This window comes from Ichthyophthirius multifiliis (genome assembly GCF_000220395.1).
Source record: "Ichthyophthirius multifiliis unplaced genomic scaffold scaff_1120509249691, whole genome shotgun sequence".
In the NCBI taxonomy this organism is placed as follows: Eukaryota; Ciliophora; class Oligohymenophorea; order Hymenostomatida; genus Ichthyophthirius; species Ichthyophthirius multifiliis.
Genome location: NW_004087451.1, coordinates 734 through 18,567, shown reverse-complemented (window position 1 = coordinate 18,567; position 17,834 = coordinate 734). Strand labels below are relative to the sequence as shown.

General features: G+C 14.7%; 3 protein-coding genes across 3 annotated transcripts, besides 42 other annotated features; 2 read left to right on the top strand and 1 right to left on the bottom strand. All coding sequences in view use genetic code 6, as the record gives it.

The window, feature by feature from the left end:
• Nucleotides 1–322: 322 nt before the first annotated feature.
• Nucleotides 323–374: a microsatellite.
• A 128-nt stretch (nucleotides 375–502) lies between these two features.
• Nucleotides 503–546: a microsatellite.
• A 23-nt stretch (nucleotides 547–569) lies between these two features.
• IMG5_024060 (hypothetical protein) lies at nucleotides 570–1,150 on the top strand (the record flags this gene model as incomplete). The annotated part of the gene is made up of 2 exons (XM_004039357.1): nucleotides 570–683; nucleotides 836–1,150. 2 exons carry the CDS (start codon nucleotides 570–572, stop codon nucleotides 1,148–1,150), a joined length of 429 nt encoding a protein of 142 aa, XP_004039405.1.
• Nucleotides 1,151–1,467: 317 nt separating this feature from the next.
• Nucleotides 1,468–1,569: a microsatellite.
• Nucleotides 1,570–1,638: 69 nt separating this feature from the next.
• Nucleotides 1,639–1,691: a microsatellite.
• Nucleotides 1,692–1,792: 101 nt separating this feature from the next.
• Nucleotides 1,793–1,886: a microsatellite.
• Nucleotides 1,887–3,227: 1,341 nt separating this feature from the next.
• Nucleotides 3,228–3,336: a microsatellite.
• Nucleotides 3,252–3,333: a microsatellite.
• A 711-nt stretch (nucleotides 3,337–4,047) lies between the features above and the next one.
• On the top strand, nucleotides 4,048–4,765 carry IMG5_024050 (response regulator receiver domain protein; the record flags this gene model as incomplete). Its single annotated transcript, XM_004039356.1, has 3 exons — nucleotides 4,048–4,056; nucleotides 4,446–4,630; nucleotides 4,717–4,765. The coding sequence occupies 3 exons, from the start codon at nucleotides 4,048–4,050 to the stop codon at nucleotides 4,763–4,765; spliced, it is 243 nt and encodes an 80-aa protein (XP_004039404.1).
• A 151-nt stretch (nucleotides 4,766–4,916) lies between these two features.
• Nucleotides 4,917–4,957: a microsatellite.
• A 557-nt stretch (nucleotides 4,958–5,514) lies between these two features.
• Nucleotides 5,515–5,573: a microsatellite.
• Nucleotides 5,517–5,584: a microsatellite.
• Nucleotides 5,532–5,639: a microsatellite.
• Nucleotides 5,596–5,640: a microsatellite.
• A 408-nt stretch (nucleotides 5,641–6,048) lies between these two features.
• Nucleotides 6,049–6,095: a microsatellite.
• A 386-nt stretch (nucleotides 6,096–6,481) lies between these two features.
• Nucleotides 6,482–6,522: a microsatellite.
• Nucleotides 6,523–6,678: 156 nt separating this feature from the next.
• Nucleotides 6,679–6,749: a microsatellite.
• Nucleotides 6,750–7,479: 730 nt separating this feature from the next.
• Nucleotides 7,480–7,552: a microsatellite.
• Nucleotides 7,491–7,536: a microsatellite.
• Nucleotides 7,491–7,590: a microsatellite.
• Nucleotides 7,591–7,677: 87 nt separating this feature from the next.
• Nucleotides 7,678–7,716: a microsatellite.
• A 54-nt stretch (nucleotides 7,717–7,770) lies between these two features.
• Nucleotides 7,771–7,833: a microsatellite.
• A 1,494-nt stretch (nucleotides 7,834–9,327) lies between these two features.
• Nucleotides 9,328–9,408: a microsatellite.
• A 46-nt stretch (nucleotides 9,409–9,454) lies between these two features.
• Nucleotides 9,455–9,505: a microsatellite.
• Nucleotides 9,506–9,860: 355 nt separating this feature from the next.
• Nucleotides 9,861–9,889: a microsatellite.
• A 507-nt stretch (nucleotides 9,890–10,396) lies between these two features.
• Nucleotides 10,397–10,425: a microsatellite.
• A 491-nt stretch (nucleotides 10,426–10,916) lies between these two features.
• Nucleotides 10,917–10,992: a microsatellite.
• Nucleotides 10,993–11,616: 624 nt separating this feature from the next.
• Nucleotides 11,617–11,643: a microsatellite.
• A 463-nt stretch (nucleotides 11,644–12,106) lies between these two features.
• Nucleotides 12,107–12,146: a microsatellite.
• A 354-nt stretch (nucleotides 12,147–12,500) lies between these two features.
• Nucleotides 12,501–12,575: a microsatellite.
• A 1,573-nt stretch (nucleotides 12,576–14,148) lies between these two features.
• Nucleotides 14,149–14,201: a microsatellite.
• A 43-nt stretch (nucleotides 14,202–14,244) lies between these two features.
• Nucleotides 14,245–14,298: a microsatellite.
• Nucleotides 14,257–14,299: a microsatellite.
• Nucleotides 14,300–14,382: 83 nt separating this feature from the next.
• Nucleotides 14,383–14,416: a microsatellite.
• Nucleotides 14,396–14,450: a microsatellite.
• Nucleotides 14,397–14,450: a microsatellite.
• A 182-nt stretch (nucleotides 14,451–14,632) lies between these two features.
• Nucleotides 14,633–16,172, bottom strand: IMG5_024040 (hypothetical protein; the record flags this gene model as incomplete). Its single annotated transcript, XM_004039355.1, has 5 exons — nucleotides 16,128–16,172; nucleotides 15,894–16,004; nucleotides 15,262–15,804; nucleotides 14,941–15,219; nucleotides 14,633–14,739 (listed from the first exon to the last, which is right to left on the bottom strand). The coding sequence occupies exons 1-5, from the start codon at nucleotides 16,162–16,164 to the stop codon at nucleotides 14,633–14,635; spliced, it is 1,077 nt and encodes a 358-aa protein (XP_004039403.1). The 5' UTR covers nucleotides 16,165–16,172.
• Nucleotides 15,831–15,880: a microsatellite.
• Nucleotides 16,006–16,041: a microsatellite.
• Nucleotides 16,049–16,123: a microsatellite.
• Nucleotide 16,173: 1 nt separating the features above from the next.
• Nucleotides 16,174–16,231: a microsatellite.
• An 800-nt stretch (nucleotides 16,232–17,031) lies between these two features.
• Nucleotides 17,032–17,081: a microsatellite.
• A 482-nt stretch (nucleotides 17,082–17,563) lies between these two features.
• Nucleotides 17,564–17,624: a microsatellite.
• Nucleotides 17,625–17,693: 69 nt separating this feature from the next.
• Nucleotides 17,694–17,733: a microsatellite.
• Nucleotides 17,694–17,752: a microsatellite.
• Nucleotides 17,753–17,834: the final 82 nt, after the last annotated feature.

Below are 17,834 nucleotides of genomic sequence, written 5' to 3'. Positions count from 1 at the left end.
TCTTGGTATTTATCGTATTTTATTTATTCTTCTTCATTATATTTGCTTTCTTTTTATTCTTATTGATGTTCTTCTTGTATTTATTATAAAAATTTTAATTCTTCTTCTTTATTTTTAATTTCTTCTTCGTCATCTTAAGGTAATTCTAAATTATTTAAGATTTTTTCATCGTCTATATTAGGATTATTTAAATTATTTTGACAATCAAGTTCTTCTTGCCATTTTTTCTTTTACTCGACTTTTTTTTTATTTCTGAAACCAAACATTTTTATATATATATATATATATTAATTTATATATATTTTTATTTTTCTTTTCTTTGTTTATTTAATAAATATATGTAATATATTTTTATTTAAAATATTTAATATATTAAGTAAAGAATTTAATAATAAAAGAAGAAAATTAAAACAATATTTTTAATAAAAATCTATGAATTTCTAATTATTAAAAAACAATAAAAAAAATAAAATTCAAATATTCATTCCTTTATTTACACGTGAAAAATCTTTAAAAAAAAAAAAAAATTAATTAAAAAAGAAAAAACAAACAAACAAAAAACAAACAATATGTTCAAATATTTCCTCATTACAATAATTTTCTATATAATAACACCCTATTATGCCCAGTAATGTTTTTCCGAATTATCCATATATATAACCGAAGAAGAAATGAAGTAAAAAGTAACCCATTTAATCTAATAAAAACAGCCAATATAAATCGAATGTTTACAGACATTATTAAATAGTGGTTATTACTAAGCTGCCTTATAATTATACGAAGAATATTTCGTTCATGAATAAGATAAATTGGAATAAAATTTATAATTAATAAGTAAACCCACTAATAATATAAAAAGAGACTTAGATACCTTATAGAATAATATGATGGCCTCAAATAAGGAAGTTTAAGTAGCAGAGCCTGCCTTTTAATGGGCTTAAAATAAAACTAATATACTTATTTAGGTGAAACTTTCATTAAGATTAGACTCTCCTGCATGTCTAACATGTAAAGAGGAAAGTGTTAAAATTACAAATAATACGCTTTTTATGAGTGCCTATGGGATTATTTCACATACTCCGGTTAGATTTTAACTGAATATTACTCTTTTTGGAGAAGTAGACCCTGCATTAAGTGTATGGAATTATGAAAGTGTTGGAACTTATTTTTTTTCGTTGGCAAAAAGTGGTGATGGAAACCTTTGGTTAGATTTAGAAAAAAATGCGAATAGGAAAATTTAGTTGTGGTGGGATATGAGGGAAAAATATAGAAGTGATATGAATTAATGGAGTAAATTAAAAGATGAACAAATGGAAAAAAAAGAATAAGAGGAAATGTATAAAGAATAATAGGTTAAAATGGAAAAGAAAAAAATGAGATAATAGAAAAAAAAAGAAAAAAAAGCTGCTAAGTAAAATACTAATTAAGATAATAAAGAAAACAATAACGATTAACAATAAGAATAGAAATAAAATAATAATAACAATATTAATAATAATAATATTAATAATAATAATAATAATAATAATTTTAATCAAGAATAAATATAATAAATATAATAGTAATAATGAAATATATTAATTTATTATGTTTTTTTCTTATATTTATTTTATTTATAAAAAAATATTTTTTTTTGATTATATATATATATATATATATAAATTTATATATATATATATATATATATTATACAAATTTATTATTTATTTTATTAAAATTAAATTTAAATATAATGTTTTGTAATTTTGAATATAATTAATTTATTATTTTAAATATATTTGATTATATTCAATTTTTTTTAAATTAATTATTTTTGTTACATTATTTTTTTTTTTTTTTAAATTAAGTTATTTTTTCTTTAAAATACTATATATTTTTTTATAATTTTTTATTATATTTTTTTACCATTTTATAATTTAGAATTTATTTAAAAAAAAATTAAATTTATTCTTAATATAAATCCATTAATTAAAATTAATATAAAAAATAAAATAACTTAATTTAATATCAACAAAAAATTGCAATAAAGTAAATTTATTATTAAGAATAATAAAAATAGATAAAAAACAAAAAAATACAAAATACTTATAAATAAATACATACTTTCATATAAATAACATTAAAAAAATATATTAAAACAAAAAATCAAAAAGTAAGATTCTAAAAAAATAAAAAAAAGAACATAAAACATAAACAAAATAAATACGAAAGAAATAAAAAATGCTTATAACCTAAATCTAATTATTTGCTTTTTTAATAATAACATTTCAAATATAATCAATTATATTTTTATTAATAAGCAATTAAACAACTCTTTTAACAATAACTTCATTAATAAAAATAATATACATTATAATTATATTAAAGCCTTCATATTTCCAAAAATACTTTTCTTTAATAATCCTAATAACTAGCTTATATATGAATTCATATTTATTTATATATACCAGAACACAAAATATATCTATAGAACTTCCGAATACTTTAAAATTTTATTTTGGGTTAATAAACTGTATTAATTTTTTGCCATAAATTAGTTAAAGTTATAGGAATATAAGTTTATTTTTTTCTTGTATTTTATGGTCGTTTTAATAAGAAGATTTTATTAATAAAATTTTTAGTCTTTCATATATTGCGAATATTTCTTTTTTTCTTTTAATTATTTATTTATACAATAAATAAAATAAATAAAAAGAGAAAATTTTAGATGTTTTTAGTAAATTTTCTTAGTCTTATTTTTTAATTTGTTCTGAAAAAGTCCAGACTTTTTTCGTGAGTGAAAATTTCGTTTAAAAATTTAATATTTAAAATACAGAAATAGGAATGAGGATTTTTTTATAATAAATATTTATCATTTTTTAGAATTAAAAATAACCATTAATATAATTATTAAAATATCTGAATAAATAAATAGAAATTTAAGATATATAATATGATTTAGAAGAAAAATTTTAAATTTCTATTAGTAAAATAGATTACTAAAATTAAAATTGCTTTATTATTTTTTTCCACATAGAACCAAACTCAGTTAATTTAAATAAATATAAACATAAAATTATAAACTCGATTTCTCATGATTTGAAAACTCCTTTAAATGGAATTATTTTATTATTGAATATATTAAAATAACATTTAAAAAATTTAATAAATTAAAGAGATGCTATATTAAAGGATAAAGTTAAACTATAAGAAAATGAAAAAGAAATAAAAGAAAATAATTTATCAAAATAATAAATATAATAATTAAATTTATAAAAATAATAAAATATATAAAATAATAATAATAATAATAATAATAATAATAATAATAATAATAATAAGAAAATATAATAAAATTTTCTTAATAATAAACTTAAGATTTATTTTATGAATAATATAAATTATAGTTTAACAAATAATTATCTAATAATAATATATTGGATGAATTATATTAATAAAAGATTTTAATAACAATTTGTTAAAAAAAATTTTCTGATGAAAATTTAATCGAAATAAAATCTGAAGAAACACATAATTAAATAAAAAGTATAAATATATAATAAAATGATATATCAAAAAGGACTTTTAATAACCTTAATTTAATAAATAATAATTCTATGAAGAAGTTTTTTTCTCAAGACTAACTTTTATAGCTAAAAACGCATTAGTTTTATAATAATTCTCCTAATGAAAATCCCAAATTAGATGTTTTATTTACCTATGTTGATATAATCGAAAAAAACTCACTTCTTTTACAAAGCCGAATTAACGATTTAATCGATTATTCGATGATTTTAAACGATAATTAACTAAGTTTGAACTGCACTTAGTTTAATTTAAATGAGATTTTACATGATATATTTGAAATATTCGACTTACAAGCTAAAAAAAAGAAAAACCTTCTGATTCTAATGGACTCGAATATAATAATACTAAATGATAAACCCAGAATTAAATAAATTCTTATAAATATAATCGGAAACGCCATAAAATTTACTTTTAAAGGTCATATAAAGGTCAAAATAACCCAAAACGATGTAAATACTCTAAGATTTTTAATATAAGATAATGGAGTGGGTATTTCTGATTTAATATAAAAAACTATATTTAATTTTAATGCCCATTTAAATAAAGTTAAAGATGATAATCAATAAGGAGTGGGTATAGGACTTGAGATTTGTACTAGAATATGTTAAATAATAGGCCCTAGTGAGTAGTAAATATAACTAGTGAGTTAAATTGGTAAAGGGAGTGCTTTTTCGTTTTTAGTTTTCATAAAACATCCTTTATATAATATTGAATAGGATATATCTAATTATTAAATTCAATATAATAAAAAATAATAGCCATATTAAGTTAAGTCTTATGTAAGTTTACATTCCGAAAAGGAAAATAATTGCACTAATAATATTTAAGAGATTAAAAAAGATAGTTCATTAAAATCCTCTATATAAAATTAACTATAGAAAGGAAAATAATTAGGCACTATTGCTATAGAAGAAACTGATGAAAATATAGTCTTAATAGTAGATGATGGAGTCTTTAATATTTTCGCTTTAAGTAATGCTATTAAAATAGTATATCCCAATGTTAAAATCGTGGAAGCGTAGAATGGGTAATAGGCCATTGAAAAAGTACATAAATATAATGGGTAAATTGATCTTATTATTATGGATATTAATATGCCTATTATGGACGGATTTTAGGCTATTTAAATTATTAATTAGTAAATTAAAGATAAGGTTATAAAGAATTTTATACCGATTATTGCTCATACAGCATTTGATAATAATGAAGATAAATAAAGGTGTTTTGATTTGGGAGTTAAAGGGTTTCTGCCGAAACCGGTAACTAAGGTTTAGTTGGAATAAGCACTTAAACCTTTTTTAAATTGATATTGTTTATAGTGATTTTCTATACATATTTATTATATAAGAATATATATATATATATATATATTTATATATATTTATATATACATTATTTTATATTTTTTTTTTAATAACATATTTTTTGTTTATTTATTATTTTTTTTAATTTGAATTATATGTTTTTTTTTATTTTTTGATATAAAACAAATAATACATTAAATTTTATCCACAAGAATTTTTATTTAATTCATAAATTTTTAACTCTATGTTTTTTTTTAATTTTTTTAATTTTATATAAAGTAAAATAAAAAAATTGAATATTTTATAATATATTAAAAAAAAAAAAAAAAATGAAAAACTTATATTAAAAAGATAAAAAATATTGTAATATATATAAAAAATAGAAAATCATGATAATTAGATAATAATAAGAAAAGTAAATTTATAAAAAAAAATTTAGAAAATTAAATAAAAATTATCTTTTCTTTTTTTTTTTTTTTTTAAAAAAAAAAGAGATTTAATTCTGAAAAACTAAAATTTTTTTCAAATTTTTAATTAAGAAAAAGATTAATAAATAAAGTCTATAATTTTTGATGAAAGTAATGTAAGTATAAAAAACTAAACTAAAATATTGGAAAATGATTCTTTATAAAGAATTTGTTCTATATTAAATATAAAAGAAATTAATACATAAAAAAATAATTAAACATAAAAAAAATATTACTTAAAAAATAATAGTATATCAAAAAATAGTAATTAAACATTAAAATATAATAATTATACATAAAATCTTAATTATGATTAAGAAAAATAATAAAATTTTGATAAATTAAGATAAAGGATTATTTTATATTCAAAAGAACGAATCAATGTATTAAATAAAGAAAGAGAAATTAGTAAATAAAAAACTCAAAAATAAATAAATCATAAAAGAAAAACATCTTAGGAAATAAACACTTTTTATAATAATAAATAAGATAATGAATAAACAAGTAAAACCCCTTGTTAAATTTCAAATACAAATTTTTAATAAAAAAATACTTACTCATCTATTATTAAATTATAAAATAACTAAAAAAAAAAAAATTTCAATCTATTTAAAAAAATATATTGAATATAAACTAATAATATACTTTGATTTTTATATATGAATAATGTAAATATAAAAACTACTATAAACCTATAAAATATATGTTTTTATAAATATATATTATTTATATAAATATATTTATATATATATATATAAACATCTATATAATTTTTTTTTATACTTTTTTAAAAAATCTACTAATAGGTTGGCTATTTATATTTATTCCACCTATTTTTTATTTTTTGTATTGCTAAAAATAAAAATTACAAAAATAGCATAAAAAAAAATATTAAAAAGAAATATATATAATTTCATAATTAATGGAATGTATCTTTATATTAAATAAATAAACTTAAAATAAATTTGTTTAGAATTTTATTTTATTTTATAGTATATTTATTATATATATAAATAAATATATTAGTTAATAAAATTAATATTATGAAAAGAATATTTAATTTATTCATTTAAAATAATATAAAATCTTTAATATATTTACTTATAAATAATTATAAAAAAATTTTAAATCTTATTAAATAATTATATATATATAAATATATATATATATATATATATTTATATCTAAAAAAATAATTGAATTATTTTATTTATTAAAAAATATTTTATTAAATATATAATCAGTTATATATATTATAATTTTCTTTTTATATATTTATACAATTAAATATTTTTAAATAATATAAATAAATAATATATTAAAATAATATTTAATTTTTATTTTTAATTAATTTAATTTTAAATATATTATATACTTTTTAATGAAATTTAATTTAAATATTATTAATATATAAGATTTTTTTTGGGTAAAATAAAATTCTATTTGTATATTATTAATTTTTAAATTTATATTTTTAATTTTAGAAAATCTTATATTATAATAAAAAAAAATACTAAATTTAATATGATAATTAATAAATATTTATAAATATGAAATAATTTTATTTAATTTTTGTTTTATTTTATATATATATTCATAATTTGAATCTATGAAATTCTCTGTTTCCTCAGATTGTTAGACTATAAGATGTCCTAGAAATAATTGGACATATTAAGGAAGTTCATATAATTTTGCCTGTCCTTTATCAGGAAAAGATAATGCTATTTTAAATAAAATATATAAAAAATATAGTTTAAATATAACAGCATATAATATAATAGGGCATAATTAAAGGATTTTAATGCCTCTATATATAAATCAGGAATATTCGTATAACGGACTATAATATTAATATAGATTAAATAAAAATACTTCATTTGCACTTTTTAATTGTACAAATAGTAATGCTGTAAAACATGTAAAGCTTTGTGGATAATATGAATTAGTAGGTACTAAAATTGTTAATTAATCAATTATTTAGGAATGCGCTTTTGGATTGAAACAGGATTTTGACGAAAAAAAAATCGAATTGTGATATAAATTTTGTATATAATCAATATATTATATATTAATAATAAAAAGTATAAAATTAATATTTTATAACAAATATTTTATTTTTTCCCATATATATAAAAAAATAAATAAATATTTTTATATATAAATATATTTTATATAAATATATTATAAATATATATATATAAAAATATTTATATTTATATTTATTTATAAAAAAATATATATATTTTATATATTTTTTTTAATTTAATTTTATAAAGATTTTATTTTAAATTATTAATTTTTCTACTATTATTCTATTTTTATTATATTAAATCTATTAAAATTAATATATATTTATATATTATATATTTTATAATTATTTCATTTTTCTTATAAAAAATTATAGATTATTAAAATATTAATTCTATATAAAAAAAATAAAATATTTTAATAAAAAAATATATAATAAAATAAAAATAATTTTAATATATAAAATAACTAAAATTAACAAAAAACATGAAATCAGCTTTATTAATCTTTTTATGCTTAGTTTTAACATATTAATAATATTATACTTTAAATTACACAGTTTCATCTGATTGTAAATCTATTTCTTGCCCTAGAAACTATTGGCATTACGGTTCTAATTAATATAGTATGTCATGCCCTAAATCAGGTTATCGTATGGCTTAATTAATAAACTCTTATAATTAATATTCATTGAATATTACGGCCTATAATATGGGTAGATCTGATTAAAAAGTAGTTTTTCCACTTTAATTAAATTAAAATTCTACTTATAATGGTATATAATATTTTAGTTAATTAGAAAATAATCAGTATTTATCGATTTTTAATTGCAGTAATCCTTATTCTAAGAAATACGTTTCTCTTTGTAATAGATTTGATCTTGTCGGTACGAAATTTATTAATAATACTTTCGTTTAAGAATGCTCTTTTGGTCTTTAAAAAGCTTTAAGTGAAAATACTGAATATTGAATATTAGAAAGAAAAAAAATAAAAAAATTATAGTTTATATACTTTTATTTTTTTATTATGTTTTTTATATTTTCTATTGATTTTATTTAAAATATATTGATATATTATTTTATTATAGGTTTTTAATAAAAAAAAATATTTATAATATATACATACATTCATAAATATTAATAAAGTATGTTTTGTTTATTTTTTTAAATAATACTTTAATTTGCATTTAAATTATTAAATATTTTTGTTTTGTTTTTTTTTTTTTTCTATTAAAATAAATAAATAAAATAAACTCAATTCAATTGTTAATATTATAAATTTGAGAATGCTCATATTCAGTCATATCTTCTTCTTGTTTATTTTCATTTAATGAATATTTATTAAAGTTTTTAAATTTCATTAAGCGAATGATATTCTCATTAATAACAACTCCTTAACTTTCTTCGATATTTTCTGATTTTACAGAACTATCAACTATTTTAGGATTTTAATTGTCAATATATTAAGTTATTTATTCTTCGCTTATAGATTAAAAATTAATCAGTTAGTTTTTAATCGTGAAATTATTCAATAAATATTTATTTTATAGAAATTGGTCTTCATTATGTTATTGTAAAGTATTTTTTGTTTAAATTTATTAATTTAAAGGTTAAATAAGCTATTTAGAAAAATATGCATTATAATTATATATATTTTCATCTATTTCTTAACTTAATATACTATTTTTATCATTTGTTTAATTATTTTGTTATTAGAAAAAATTCGGAGTGTTTTTTTTATTATTTTCTTATTAATTAATAATATTATGTATATTATTGTTTATATTAAAAATATTAATAGTTTATATATTATTAGTTTAATTTATGCTTATTGTCTAATTATTTATATTTTATTCTTTTTAAAAGTTCTAATCTTCTTATTTTTAGTTATTATTATTTTCTTCTTTTTAAATTATTAAACTATTAATGTTTTATTCTTTTTAAAAATTTTAATTATTTAAGTTTAATTAATTTTATATATTTTAAATATAAAGATTTATTATATTTTAATTATTTATTTATTAATTTTTTAATATAATATTTTCTAATATTTATATATTTTAGTTATTATTATTTTATACTTAATTATTTATTTACTATTAGTTTAATTATTAACTATTATTTTGTTATTAACTTTATTCACTTTATTAATTCGTTTCTATATAATTATTTAATTCTTCTGTTTATATACTTTATTATATTCTATTATTATTATTTTAATTATCTTCTATATATTTAATAATAGCAGTATTAATAACTTTAAATTTTATATTTTTCTAGCTTTTATTTTCCTCTATTTATAATATTTTATCAATTTAAGTTCTACATAAATGACATTCACCTACTTTTTCAAAAATATCCTTCGAACAATCAAAACAAATACCTTTATTTTTTAAAATTATATATAATAAGATAAACTTTACCTCCATGACCACATGGCATAAATACAGAGTCTGGATTTAAACTAAAACAAATCAAACATTAATTATTTAATGTATTATCATTTTATTATTATATTTTATTACTTTAGTTACTGTTACTTTATAAGGTATTAAATAATTTATTATTATCTGAAAATTATATTGTTTATAAAGATTTCGATTTTTTAAATTTTTTTTAAGCTTTTTAGGTATTTTTTATTGTATGGATTTTTTATTGAGAATTTAATAAATTTCTGTTTGTTTATTGCATTTCGATTGACATTTTTTTCAAATGTTTAAATTCTTTTATTTATTTTATATTTTTAGGTTTAAATATTTTCTTGGGAGGACTTTTTTAATATTTAATTGTTTGATTGTCAAATGATTTTGGACTAAAATAAGTTGCGCTTTCTTTTTTTTTTTTTTTTTTTTAAACAAAGGAAAAATTTAATAAAGTTTATTGTATTTGTACTTTATAATAATTATATTTAAGCTTTTTATTAAGTCTTTATTTTTTAATGTGGAAATTTATATTGATTTTTTGTTAAATCTTAAATTTATTTATAATATGTAGATGAAAGTCTTTACTTAAATTTATAAAAAAAAATTAATTTTTTTTTTTTTTTTTTTTTTTTTTTTTAAATTACCAAAAAAATTGGTAATTCATCATTTTATCCCGAAATAATTAATTTCTTTATATTATTTTATTTATTTTTTTCTTATTATTCATTAATAATTTATATTTGTATTTAATTGTTATCAGAATTAGAATTAATCGAAGGTTAATTAACTTAATAATTAATATTATTAAAATTATTAAATTAATCTATATTTTAATCATTTTCATTTAAATTTGTTACATTATTTAAAAAAGTACTTATTATTATTATTATTTTTTTTATTTTGAATAAAAATAAATGAATTTACATTATTTATTTTCTCGAAAAAAATGTATAGGCAGCTAAAATAAAAATAAAAACACATCCATACTAAAAACTAAACCAAACTTAACTTTAATCTTTGTAATCCTAGTAATTTATAAAAGAAGTAATATATATAGTTGTATTAATAGTCACACCGTTTATTATAATATAAACCCAAATTAATCCTTTAACTAATTTTATAAATTAAATATAAATATATATACATATAAATATATTTGTATATAAAAATATATATTTATATATATATATATATATATATATATTTTTTTTTTTTTTAATTTTACTTTCATAGCTTTCAACGTCGTTTTCAGTACATTTAGAATAAAATTTAGAAAATATTATAATACTTAAAATTAAATTAATAGCTATCATGATAGAAAAAAATATCCAATAAGCCCAAAAAACTTCTCTCCATTTCCATTTTACTAAATCTTCATATTTTAAACTTATTAATACGATTTATACACCAACAAAAATTTTGAAACCATAATTAAACTTTTAAAAAAAATAATAAACATATTTATATTTATATTCATTGTTTATTTAATAATAAATATAATATATACATATTTTATACTATATTTGTTATTATTGGTAAATTGGATTTAATCTTTTTATATATTATTATATAAGCTACTATAATTAAATAAATAAGAAAACTAAGAGGAATTACAAAAAATTAAAAACTTAATACTTTTAACCTTATAAATAGTAAAATCTTTTTATAGTTTATAAATTTAAATTATGTAATTTATTTATATGTAAAACATTATATTATTTTTTTTTATTGAAAACGAAATAATAAATAAATTTTGTTAGCAGACCTTCTTTATTCATTTAAATGAACAATTTATTATAAGATTTGATTTAAAAATAATAATAAAAATATATATAAATATATAAATATATAAATAAATATTATTAATTTAGTATTTTAAATATTATTAGTAAGAACATAATATTTTACCTTAAATATAATTGAGTATATTGTTTCGATATATTGTTTCATTTATTAGAAAATATTTAATCCTTTTAAACCAATTATTTTTGATTATGTATCACTTTTTTTTTTTTTTTTAAGAATTTAATTTAAATATGTTCTTTTTTTATTTTTTTACAATTATTATATTTAGTAACGTGTTTAAAATAAAAAAACAAATCAACAGTCCACATATATCCAAGAATATAAGAGTAATCAATATTAAATATAATTTAGCAAATGAATAATAAAAAAAATATTTAAATAAAGATTTAATTAAAAGTTGTGTTAAAAATTATTTAAATTGATTAATAATTAACATTTTGTGGCCTTTATCTTAAAACATTATTTTGATTTTATATCTATGCTTAAGTCTAATTTTATATTTATTGTATATCTATTGGTTATTGTAATATTTGTTATTGTTAATTTTGTTATAACATTTAAGCTTCATTATAATTAAGTCTTTCTGTATTTCTTGAAATACTACAGCTTATATCGTTATTACTATAATTACTATTACTATAACTTTATTATTAAAATTAGAATTTTTTGAATAGTTTATTTTTTTTACTTTTATAAAATATCAATGTATGATCTTCTAGAATAACTATTCATTTCAATTTATGCTTTTTATTTATTTATATATATATATATATATATATTTATTAAAATAAATAATTATTTAAATTAAATTTTGGTTTTTTTGTATAATATAAAATAAAAATTGCTTTTAAAATTTTAATATAATCAAAAATATTTAAATTATTTTAATAGTTTAATGACTTTTTTTTAAAAAAAATAAATAAAATATTTCATTATTAAACAAAAAAATATAAAAATTTCTTAAAATAAAATAAATATAAATTAATTATATGAAATTTAGATAATTGAATAATATTTTATAACTATTAAAATGAATTAATTAAAAATAATTAATTTTTTCCTTATAAGTAAAATATGTCATTATTATGAAATTATATAATTAATATATATAACTGCTTATATATATTTAAAAAGATAAAATAATATAATTTAATATATTATTAAGAAAAAAAATAATTAAACTAGAAATATAAAAATATATATAATTTTTATTTTATTTAACCTAAAATATTAATATATAAAATTTAATTTATTAAAAAAAGTATTTTAATTTATATATTATTTTAGTAGGAATTTTATTTAAATATAGAAATTAAATAAAAAGAACAAATACAAAAAATAAATATAAATTTAAAGGAAGACCAATAAAAAGAATATTAGAAAATAAAAAATGCTTTTATATTTTATTTAAAAACACATATAAAAACAAATCAATTAAAAACTTTTTTTATCAAAAAATATCGAAACTTTAATCCTAAAGTTAAAACAGAAAACTATTGTTTCCTAAATAAAATAAGAATAGTAAAAAAACAATAATTGATAAGATTTTAATTGAAAAAAATAAGATAATAATTAATTATTATACAGTAGATTAAATAATAAATATAGAAAAGATCTTATATAATATTGAGAAATTAAAAAATTTTAATTAATAAAAGATAAAAGAAATAATTTAAAATTTAAAGGAATTTCAATAAATTTCCAAAAATAAAATATAAACCTTTCTTTTTAAGAAATATAAGACATTTATGTATATAAATACATTAATATATAATTTTATATATATTAATGTTACATTTAAATTATTTATTAAAGAATATATTTTATTTAAAATAAATAATCTATAATTATTAAATGAATTTACAATTTTTTCAAAAGAAAAAAACTAAAGGGGGAATATTTATCATTTTAAAAAGAAAAGGTGATTTTTCAAATAGAATAACTTAAAAAGTTAGAATTATAGAAAAATGAACTTGATAAAATTAAAAATATTTGCTTTAAATTAAAGCATTTTATTAAAGATATATAGTCTAATTAAAATGGATTATTTTAGATTTAAATCTTTTCGTTTAAACAAAAATACTAAAATTTAAATTTGGTTTAAATTACTTTGCCTTTTAAAAAAAATAATGAGAACTTTTACTAAGACTATTTAATTTCCTGCATTTATTTATAGAGGAATCAAAAATTTTATATTTTTTAAATAAAAAAAAGAAACTTTAAGTTTTTAAGTAATATATAGAATAAATTATGAAAAATTAAAAAATCCTCTAATGTTAAATAAATTATACTTAATAAAAAATTGAAATATATATATTATTAACGTAAAAAAATAATTTTATTGAATAAATAAGAAATATAAAACTTAGAATAATATAAATTAAAAAAAATAGTTCATAAACATAAAAATAATTTTTTTTTTTTTTATAATATTTTAGAATGTATTATCAAAGAAAAATAATATTACCATAATATAAAAAACATATCTATTTTTTTTATTAAAAACAGAAATATAGGAGCAATCGAAATATAATAAAAAATTAAGAAAAATTTTTAAATAATCAAAACAAATAAATGATTAAAAAAATATATATAATCAAAAACAAAAACTAAATATATAGATTTGATTTATAAAATTATATATACATACTTTTATATTTATATATAAAAATATTTTATATACAATATAAATATATATTTATATAGAAAATTTTAATAATATCTTTTGGATATATAAATAATAAAAATATTTGAAAATTAATAATAAAATATATTTATCTTTTTTATATCTAAAATATTTTTTTTTCTAATAATATTTTTTTATAAATATTTTTAAAAAATATCTTTTTAAAAATAATAATAATGAAAAAATATATATATAATATTTTTTTCTTAATAAAATAAAATTATGGCTAATAACAAAATAAAAAAATAAAAAAAAATGCTATTTAATTTTTAATATTTTAATAAAAATAATATATATATATATTCTATTTACTAAAAAAATTATTTTTTTTTGTTTAAATATATAAAAAAAATCAATCCCTTAATAACCTAATTTTATCAATTTCTCTTTCGTTATATCCTTCATATTAATATTCTTTATCATCAATATAATCATCAACTCTAACTTTGAAATCATTTTCTATATTATAAAGATTATCTTTATAATATTAAATGAGTTCTTCTATCATTTAATTTTCTTCTATTAGCTATTAAATTTTCTTATTATACCAATCATATTATTCATTTATTTATTTTTATGCGCCAGAAAGTTCTTATTTTATATCTTTATCATTTTATTAACATTAAACTTAAATTTAACTTAAAACATTTATTTAGTAACTCATTTATTTCAAAATAGAAATTTCATTATCAATTTATTTTTATATTATAGTATTTTCTCTTAGTAATCTATCTCTCATTTTAGCGACTAAAATTGAAGATTAAATTTCATCTTATAATTATTATTACATCTTTTTTACTATTAAATCTTCTAATTTATCTAATAGATCTAACAACTCCTTTTAGTGACCTGACCATACTTTTCTTTCTCCATTATTAAATTTATTTAAATCTAAATCTCCTTTACTATTATCTATATGTTTTGTACCTATTTCTTTATCTATTTTTTTATTTTATATATTGTATTGTTTTTTTTAATTACCTGTTCTTTATTAAACAGAATAATCTTAGCTAATATTATATTATTATTCATCTATAAATTAAAGAAGAATATCAACATTATTTTGATTATAATTTTATAAAAATCCATTTAATTTTTCTGTTAATTAAACTTTCTATATTAAATTGAAATCATTCTTTTATTATATAGCTTCTCTTAAAAATCTAATAAAACTTAAAACCAACTTATCATTTTTTAAACCTTATACATATTATCTATTTCTTTCACAAGTTTAAGTATGCGAAATATCCAAATCTTTTAAGTTTTAAGTAATTCTTTCTTTTAAATAGTTTATGTATTCTTGACTTTTTGTATGTTTTTATTATAATAGGCTATATTCTTCGAAATTCTTATTACATAATTATTCTTTTTCATTTAATCTCTCTTTTATTAAGTTTTTTTAAGTTTCAAAATTTTATTTTAAACTATTCCATTACTTTGTAATTTCTTCTAAACTTTTTTAAGAGTCATTTTAAATTTCAGAAAGTAATTTAAAAGCGAGAATTATATTATCTTTAGCTTCAGCTATTTATAAATTAGAATAAAAAATAATATATACATATATATATATATATATATATATATATATATATAAATATATTAAAAATAAATACAATCATAAACAATAGGAGGTTCAGGTAATACTTAAGGTGGTGAAATAATTACTTAAGGAATTTAAGGAATAATTAATTCAGTTTTAGAAAGTGGTGGTAATATATCTGTTCCTTTATTTTTTATTTATTTTTATTTTTATTTTTATTTATAAATTTATATATATATATATATATATATATATATATATATATATATATATATATATATATATATATATATATATATATATTTACCCTCTTTGTCTAAAGGTTCACTTGGTATACTTCCCATAGATTCATCTTTTATTTTTTTTATTTTTTTTAGTTTTTGTTTGTTTGTTTTTAATTTATATATTTTTATTTTACTTTAAATATGACTTAATGTTGTAGTATTAAGATCAACTTGTAAAACTATTTTTTTATATATATTTTAATTTTATTATTAATTTATACTTTCTTCCTATTTTTATTTATTTTTCAAATTTTATAAATCTTATTATTCATCTTTTGTTTTATCAACTATATATTCATATTTTTAATTTATAAATATAAATATATTTATTTATATTTTTTTTATTAAAAATAACAATATATAAATAATAATATTATTATTTATATATAATGAAAAAAAATACTTTATTGATCCTCATCATCTAAATTTTAGTTTTACATATTTTCTTAAATTACTCCTGATGAATTTGGTTGATCCTATATTATTTCTATTGTTTTTAAATATATGATTTAAACAAAAATTTATTTATTTTACAAACTTGGGGTTAATTTTAACTTTAGTCTGTAACTATTTTATTTAATTTTATTTAAAAAAATATATATATATTTATCAATACCTATAATATCTTATTTTTATTATTAGGGAATTTATTAAACACTATTTTGTCCATTATTGACAACAATAACTTTTTTCGTTGAAATATAAATAAATTTATTTATAACCTTTTTTTTTATAAAAAATTACTTTCATCTTGACTTTAGTTTTTTGGTTTTTCAACTTATTAATTATCTACAAAATCATGTTCTTTATTTTTATTATATTTAGTTTATTTTTTAAGAAAAAAATACCTTTGTCATTATCTTCATCTATTTCTTAATTTCCTTAATATATATTATGGTTTTTTGGTTTATCATCAATTATTACATCTATATTTTTATAAATATTTTTTTTTTTAAAATAATTATTTATATTTTTAATACTAGGATTATTATTTTATTATGTTTAAGGTAAATCTATATTTTTTATTTAAATAAACAAAATAAAAAAATTAATCACTTTCTGGTTAATATTATACAGGAAGTCTATCACCATTTTCTAATTTTAATTTTAAATTTTGTTTAATTTGTTATATATAATATATCAATATATATATTTAATAAAAATATACATTAATCTCCTTAAGAAGGTATTTTATTATCTTTAGGTAAATCCTCTGCTCTTTATTATACTTATGCTTAAAAAAAATAAAAAATTAATATAAATATATATAATTATTGTTACCTGAATTATTATTTGGAAAACTTATATTTTTAGGTTCAGAAGGTGCATTAACTACACCAGGAATAAAAGGAATATCATCTTTTTATTTTAATAAAAAATAAATAAAGATATATATTTTTTTTTTAGAACGAAAATAAATAAATACCTGGATGTGAATTAGTTTTTGCAACTGTAACTTAATTATTTTATTCATTTTCTAAAAAAAAAAATTATTTTAGTTTTTTTTTTTAAAAAAAAATATTACATATTCTAAGTTATTCATTAGTATCTATATTATCTGGTATAAAAGGAACTGTACCTTCATCTAATTTTTCATCTTTTTTTCATCTTTTTTGTTATCATTTTTTTTTCTTCTTCTTTTTAATTTAATGAACTTGAAATTTTTACTAATTTAACTTAGTCAGTTTAATTATCTGTTTAAATGCCTTTTTCTTTTTAAAGTGTTTATT